Source organism: Clinocottus analis, unplaced genomic scaffold, assembly GCF_023055335.1.
Source record: "Clinocottus analis isolate CAN_PGR_092001 unplaced genomic scaffold, fCliAna1.0.p SCAF_2, whole genome shotgun sequence".
Classification (NCBI taxonomy): domain Eukaryota; kingdom Metazoa; phylum Chordata; class Actinopteri; order Perciformes; family Cottidae; genus Clinocottus; species Clinocottus analis.
In genome coordinates this window covers 2,155,462-2,162,961 of record NW_027175931.1, presented here as the reverse complement: position 1 = coordinate 2,162,961, position 7,500 = coordinate 2,155,462, and the positions used below count along the sequence as shown (strand labels likewise).

General features: G+C 52.7%; 2 protein-coding genes across 2 annotated transcripts in view; both read left to right on the top strand.

Moving 5' to 3' along the window:
* alp3 (alkaline phosphatase 3) overlaps positions 1 to 6,022 on the top strand; it is a 9,020-nt gene extending 2,998 nt beyond the window's left edge. The window contains exons 5-11 of the mRNA XM_068585841.1: positions 75 to 247; positions 375 to 515; positions 1,257 to 1,326; positions 2,568 to 2,702; positions 3,853 to 4,044; positions 5,305 to 5,421; positions 5,694 to 6,022. Of these exons, the coding sequence (XP_068441942.1) occupies positions 75 to 247; positions 375 to 515; positions 1,257 to 1,326; positions 2,568 to 2,702; positions 3,853 to 4,044; positions 5,305 to 5,421; positions 5,694 to 6,022 (1,157 nt within the window). The remainder of the gene's footprint in view (positions 1 to 74; positions 248 to 374; positions 516 to 1,256; positions 1,327 to 2,567; positions 2,703 to 3,852; positions 4,045 to 5,304; positions 5,422 to 5,693) is intronic.
* A 1,373-nt stretch (positions 6,023 to 7,395) lies between these two features.
* The window catches only part of LOC137790342 (protein FAM131A-like), an 18,874-nt gene continuing 18,769 nt past the window's right edge, over positions 7,396 to 7,500 (top strand). Inside the window, exon 1 of the mRNA XM_068584488.1 lies at positions 7,396 to 7,500. This exon is cut by the window's right edge and continues 597 nt beyond it. The gene's annotated coding sequence lies outside the window, so the exon portion shown is untranslated.

The following is a 7,500-nucleotide window of genomic DNA, read 5'->3' as shown; positions in this document are numbered from 1 at the left end:
TCTTGTCGTCATCTTGTCGTCACCTTGTCGTCACCTTGTCTCCTGCACACTGAGCCCCTCCCTCCCTCTCGTAGGCAAGTCGGTGGGCATCGTGACGACCACGCGGGTGCAGCACGCCACGCCGGCCTCCAGCTACGCCCACAGCGCCAGCAGGAAGTGGTACAGCGACGCCGACATGCCCGACGCCGCCAAGAGGGACGGCTGCAGCGACATCGCCGCCCAGCTGCTGGAGAACACCGACATCCAGGTGAGGCCGCGATGAGGTCACCGCGATGAGGTCGTCACCGCGGGATGATGAGGTCATCACAGCGGCGTGTGTCTGTGTGTGTGGAACATTGTGCTTACTGTGTGTGTGTGTGTGTGTGTGTGTGCAGGTGATCATCGGTGGAGGGAGGAAGTACATGACTCCTCGCGGCACCAAGGACCCCGAGTACCCGAGAGACTTCTTCTCCAGGGGCAAAAGAAAAGATGGCCGCCACCTGATCAACGAGTGGAAGAGCATGAAAGCTGGAAAGGTGAAAAACCTCCAAGAGACAAAATAATGGGAATAGAAAACCCATGTCACATGGTATTCTTTTATTTAAATATATCCTGACATCGTCTACGTCATCCTCGTCTACGTCATCCTCGTCCTCGTCCTCGTTTACGTCATCCTCGTCCTCGTCATCCTCGTCTACGTCATCCTCGTCCTCGTCTACGTCATCCTCGTTTACGTCATCCTCATCCTCGTCTACTTCGTCCTCGTCCTCGTCTACGTCATCCTCGTCTACGTCATCCTCGTCCTCGTCTACGTCGTCCTCCTCCTCGTCCTCGTCTACGTCGTCCTCGTCTACGTCATCCTCGTCCTCGTCTACGTCATCCTCGTCCTCGTCTACGTCATCCTCATCCTCGTCATCCTCGTCCTCGTCTACGTCATCCTCGTCCTCGTCCCCATCCTCGTCGTCCTCCTCCTCGTCTCCGTCATTCTCGTCCTCATCCTCATCCCCGTCTACGTCGTCCTCGTCTACGTCTTCCTCGTCTACGTCATCCTCGTTCTCGTCTACGTCGTCTTCGTCTACGTCATCTTCGTCTACGTCATCCTCGTCCTCATCCTCGTCCACGTTCTCCTCATCCTCGTCTACGTCATCCTCGTCTACGTCGTCCTCGTCATCCTCTTCCTCATCATCTTCGTCCTCATCCTCGTCATCTTCGTCCACAAACGCTCATTTACATGTTCACTGTCCTCCACCTCAGAGTGAATGTTTATGTCCTCGCAGGTCGCTCACTACGTCTGGAATAAAACCGACTTCAACGCGGTCGACCCCGAAAAAACGGACTACCTCATGGGTGAGCAAATGCTAAGCTAAGCTAACATCATGCTGTGTTGAAAAAGACTTTAAACTAGAGACATAATGTTTACCAAGGGAGTACATCAAGAGAGAAGTCGAGTCATTTACATAGACTTCTATACAACCAGAGGAGTCGCCCCCTGGTGGTCAGGAGAGAGAATGCAGCTTTAACACATGAAGCATAGACTTCTATACAACCAGAGGAGTCGCCCCCTGGTGGTCAGGAGAGAGAATGCAGCTTTAACACATGAAGCATAGACTTCTATACAACCAGAGGAGTCGCCCCCTGGTGGTCAGGAGAGAGAATGCAGCTTTAACACATGAAGCATAGACTTCTATACAACCAGAGGAGTCGCCCCCTGGTGGTCAGGAGAGAGAATGCAGCTTTAACATATGAAGCATAGACTTCTATACAACCAGAGGAGTCGCCCCCTGGTGGTCAGGAGAGAGAATGCAGCTTTAACATATGAAGCATAGACTTCTATACAACCAGAGGAGTCGCCCCCTGGTGGTCAGGAGAGAGAATGCAGCTTTAACACATGAAGCATATACTTCTATACAACCCAAGGAGTCGCCCCCTGGTGGTCAGGAGAGAGAATGCAGCTTTAACACATGAAGCATAGACTTCTATACAACCCAAGGAGTCGCCCCCTGGTGGTCAGGAGAGAGAATGCAGCTTTAACATATGAAGCATAGACTTCTATACAACCAGAGGAGTCGCCCCCTGGTGGTCAGGAGAGAGAATGCAGCTTTAACACATGAAGCATAGACTTCTATACAACCAGAGGAGTCGCCCCCTGGTGGTCAGGAGAGAGAATGCAGCTTTAACACACGAAGCATCACATCTAACTCAGAATATTTGTAGAATTATTTATTTATTTGATCTCGTGAAGCGACTCTCAACAACCAGTGCAAACAAAAATAAATGTAAAATGGCCGCTCTCCAAGTATAAACCCACTTGTGTCCGAATGTTCAGACCTCCTCAAAGGCCTCGCTGCCTCCACCTCCTCCAGTATAGATTTTGAAAGGTATTTTCTGTGGAGTTCTTCGTGGTTTGTGAATCATCTTCCTGCTCTGAGCCTCTCGCTTCACTTCCTGTGTGCTGAGAATAGCAGCAGCAGCAGGAATACCGGACTTTCCTTTCTGCTTCACGCCTCCTCTGTGGGCTGATATAAACCCTCTTCCTGTACTTATATTTATATTTATATTTATATCGTGCTGCCTTGCTTCTCCTCCAGCGCTGTTTGAACCCGGCGATTTGCACTTTGAGGCGGAGAGAGACCCGAACATGGAGCCGTCCATCGTAGAGAGCACGGAGAAGGCCGTCCGCATCCTGAGGAGGAACCCCAGAGGCTTCTTCCTGCTGGTGGAGGGTGAGGGCTGTGTGTGTGTGTGTGTGTGTGTGTGTGTCTGTGTGTGTGCTTGTGTGTGTCCCACTTTTGAGGGTGAGGACAACAGCGTCACTCTCCTTCCAAACACCCACCAATTAATCCGTCAAACGTTCGATAATGAAACCCCTACACACACACACACGCACACACACACACACACACACACACACACACACACACACACACACACACACACACACACACACACACACACACACACACAGCCTCGGTGGATCAATTGAGTCATTGATCACAAAGTGGCCTCTCGTGGCTCTTTAACAGCAGTAATCGTTGTGGTTTTCTGAAAAACATCAATGTGTGTTTTCTCCATTTAACATCACGGCTGCATCCGACTCCTCCTCCTCCCTCCTCCTCCTCGCTCCTCCTCCTCGCTCCTCCCTCCTCATCCCCCCGCCCCTCCCTTTGGAGAGCGGTGTGTACACCTGCAGTGGATCAGGTGACTCCACATCGATTCCTTCCGTCCGGCTGGAGGAGTTTTGCCGCAGCGCCTCCTCCTTCCTCTCCTCCTCCTTCCTCTCCTCCTCCTTCCTCTCCTCCTGGTTCCTCTCCTTCTCCTTCCTCTCCTAATTGTCCCTCTCCTCCTTGTCCGTCTCCTCCTCGTTCCTGTCCTCCTCCTTCCTCTCCTCCTCCTTCCTCTCCTCCTCGTCCGTCTCCTCCTCGTTCCTCTCCTCCTTCCTCTCCTCCTCCTTCCTCTCCTCCTCGTCCCTCTCCTCCTTCCTCTCCTCCTCCTTCCTCTCCTCCTCGTCCGTCTCCTCCTCGTCCGTTTCCTCCTCCTCCTTCCTCTCCTCCTCGTCCGTCTCCTCCTCCTCCTTCCTCTCCTCCTCCTTCCTCTCCTCCTCCTTCCTCTCCTCCTCCTCCTTCCTCTCCTCCTCCTTCCTCTCCTCCTCCTCCGTCTCCTCTTCCTCCTTCCTCTCCTCCTCCTTCCTCTCCTCCTTCCTCTCCTCCTCCTTCCTCTCCTCCTCGTCCGTCAACCACAGAAGGTACTGGCTGCTTGTAACCCGACTTTTACGGTAAAAGAGAAAAGTGAACGAGTGATTTCTGCGAATGAAACTGCACTTCCCAGAATGCATTGCCTCCACTGACGCCCTCCGCCCCCCCCCCTTGCGCTCAGGCGGGCGCATCGACCAGGCGCACCACGCCGGCCGGGCCTCCATGGCGCTGCACGAGACGGTGACCTTTGACTCCGCCATCGCCAAGGGCCTGGAGCTCACCGACGAGCGCGAGACGCTCACCGTGGTGATGGCCGACCACTCGCACCCCGTCACCTTCAACGGGTACCCGTTCCGAGGGCAGAGCATTCTGGGTAATTCCTGTTTTTTTTTTCCTATTTTCTGTTCGTATATATTTAAAAAAGTGTAGGTACATGTTTTATTGACATGAGGAGTTCAACGCCTCCAGGTGTGTTTGTTTGCCATGACAGTAGACACCCCGAGGTGGCACTTTGAGCTTGGTGTGTGTGTCTGTGTGTGTGTGTGTGTGTGTGTGTGTGTGTGTGTGTGTGTGTCTCCGCCACCAGCAGCTTGACATTTCCTCTACTTTCTCTCCCTGCAATTACAGCCGGAGTAAACACAGAGCTGGCAGCATTTCTATTTCAGTACCTCGCCTTCGTCCTCGTCTTCTCTTCCTCCGTCTCTCTTCTCTCCGTCTATCCTCCCTTTCTTTTCTCCGTCTCTCTTCCTCTGTCTCTCTTCCTCCGTCTCTCTTCCTCCCTCTCTTTTCTCTGTCTCTCTTCCTCCATCTCTCTTCCTCCGTCTCTCTTCCTCCGTCTCTCTTCCTCCCTCTCTTTTCTCTGTCTCTCTTCCTCCATCTCTCTTCCTCCGTCTCTCTTCCTCCCTCTCTCTTCCTCCCTCTCTTTTCTCTGTCTCTCTTCCTCCGTCTCTCTTCCTCCCTCTCTCTTCCTCCCTCTCTTTTCTCTGTCTCTTTTCTCCGTCTCTCTTCCTCCGTCTCTCTTCCTCCCTCTCTCTTCCTCCCTCTCTCTTCCTCCCTCTCTCTTCCTCTGTCTCTCTTCCTCTGTCTTTCATCCTCCGTCTCTCATCCCTCTCTGACTTCACTCCCTCCATCAGTCCTTCTCGCCTCTTGATCTCCTCTTCACCTCCTCTTCACCTCCGTTCCTTCCCTCTCTTCCTCCTGGAGGAGTAAAGCTGCAGTTCAGCGTCTCTCCTCGTGTTCGAGCCCTGAAATTAAAACCTGTTGAATGTTGTAAAGACGTTGGACCGCAAAGACCACGAGGAACATCCACCGAGCACCTGAAGGTCCAACATGTAGGAACCACATCCTCCTCCTCTTCCTCCTCCTCCTCTTCCTCCTCCTCCTCACAGCAGTGATTAATGTGCTTGTGAAACTCCGAGCTCTTCATCAGCGGTGAGGGTCTGGAGAGAAACACTCAACGAGGAGGAGACGTCCTGCGGCACCGCGTGTGTGTGTGTGTGAGTGAGTGTGTGTGTGTGTGTGTGTGTGTGTGTGTGTGTGTGTGTGCGTGTGTGTGTGTTTAGCACTGTGAGGCTGTGAGGACAATAAGATGAAGTGAGGGTGTAAGGGTGCAGGATGCTCCTCGTGTCCTCAGGTAAATCTCCTCTGTGGGCCTCTGACGTGCTTCCTTACACCACGCTGATGTACGGCAACGGACCCGGACACAAGATCTCCAACGGCACGCGGCCCGACATCCAACACGTCAACACCAGTAAGACCTCCTCCTCCTCCTCATCTTTGTCCTCCTCCTCTTCCTCCTCCTTCCTCTCTTCTTCTCCCAGTACCAGGTTTTATTTGTCCACCAGGTGGCAGCACATCAGCAGGTGAACACTCTCCTGTCTCCTGACCCTCTGTCTCCTGACCCCTGTTTCCTGTCTCCTCTCTCCTGACTCCTCTCTTGTCTCCTCTCTCCTGACCCCTGTCTCTTGTCTCCTGACCCCTAACTCCTGTCTCCTGCCTCCTGCCTCCTGTCTCCTCTTCCAGAGACTAAGGACTACGTCCAGCTGGCGGCCGTCCCCACCACGTCGGCCACGCACAGCGGCGAGGACGTGGCGGTGCTGGCCCGCGGGCCCATGGCTCACCTCTTCCAGGGCGTGAACGAGCAGAACTACGTGGCGCACGCCATGGCCTACGCCGCCTGCGTGGGCGCCGACCTGCGGCACTGCCAGCAGCGCACCGAGACGCCCGCGCTGCAGAGCACCGTCTCCAATGGGGCCGGCGGCGGCGGCAAGGCCGCTCCGCTCGGCGCGCTGCTGGCGCTCGCCCTGCTGGCGCTCGCCCTGCTGACGGGAGGAGGACTCTTCCCCCAGTGAACCCAGTGGACCCAGTGGACCCAGTGGCTCTCGCTCCACTGGCCGCCACCCGGGAGGTCAGAGGTCATGGAGGGAGCGGCGGGGTTCTGCTGCGTCCTGTTGATTATTAATACTCACAACTAATAAATCAATTTTTTTCCATGATGATGATCTGATGTACGTTCATCAATAAAGCAATGAAGCAGACTTTGAAGAGAGACGCTCTTTCATCCACATGACGTCCAGACATGACACTCTGCATATTCATGCATTTATATTTATGTCCGCTTCATACAACAAACTGTATAAAAACTTTCATCTTCTTCATCTCATCGAGTCCTCGTCTTCAGGAAAACTGTTGTTTTCAGCGTTGAAACCATCCTGTTATCAATCTTATCAAATTATATATATAATATATATATATATATATATATATATATATATATATATATATATATATATATATATATCATACATATACATATAATATGAATATATATTATATATGTATATATACATATATAATATATATATATACATATATAATTATTGTACATATATAATATCATCCCCGCGCGCTCTCAGCGTCGCAGTCACTTTACAGACTGTACTGCAGCAACAGGCTGTGCGCGCTCCTGCAGCTGTGCGCGCTCCCGCGGCTCTCCCGCATGCTGCCGGTAGCGCGTCCGTCCTTCCGGTGGCGCTAGAGCCTCAAACAAAAGAGGCGGCGCAACTTATGAGAGGTTATGCGCAGCGCAGGAGGAGGAGGAGGAGGAGGAGGAAGAAGAGGAAGAAGAGGACCCCCCTCAGTGTCCGTGCAGGTGTGTGTGACCTGCACTGTCCTCGTCATGCCGCTGGATGACCTCACAGAGGGGGGAAAACACATCTGTTGCATCGACTGGTCGCGTGGATACAAACTCGCTGTTCATGTTTTCTTCCACTGCGCTGATTGGACCTGCAGAGGTCACGTGACCAGCGTCCAGCTGCCTCACCGCGTGAGAGAGAGAGAGATGGGGGTCAGATGTCCTGAAAAACTAATTAAAGCCCCCCTCCCCCTCCCTTCCACACACACACACACGTGCACGTGCTCGTCTTCTTCTTCCTCTTCTTCCTCTTCTTCTTCCTCTTCTTCTTCATAACATTGAGGTCTTTAATGTCTGCATGCAAAAAGTTCCTCGTTTGTTATAATTGAGAACCAGATGAGAAGAAATGAACTTTAGTTTAGATCTCTCTCTCTCTCTCTCTCTCTCTCTCTCTCTCTCTCTCTCTCTCTCTCTCTCTCTCTCTCTCTCTCTCTCTCTGCACCGCTAGCCCCGCCCTCTCTTCCCATGTCGGTGGGCATGTAAGGTGACACCAGCCAATCAGCTCTCAGTCCGCTTCCACCTCTCAGAGGAAACAGCACGAGGAGGCGGACACTCGTTTGTTTTGGGGGTAGAGGAGGAAGAGGAGAGGAGGAGGAAGAGTGGAGGAGGAGGAGAAGAGGGGTGTGTGTGGTATAT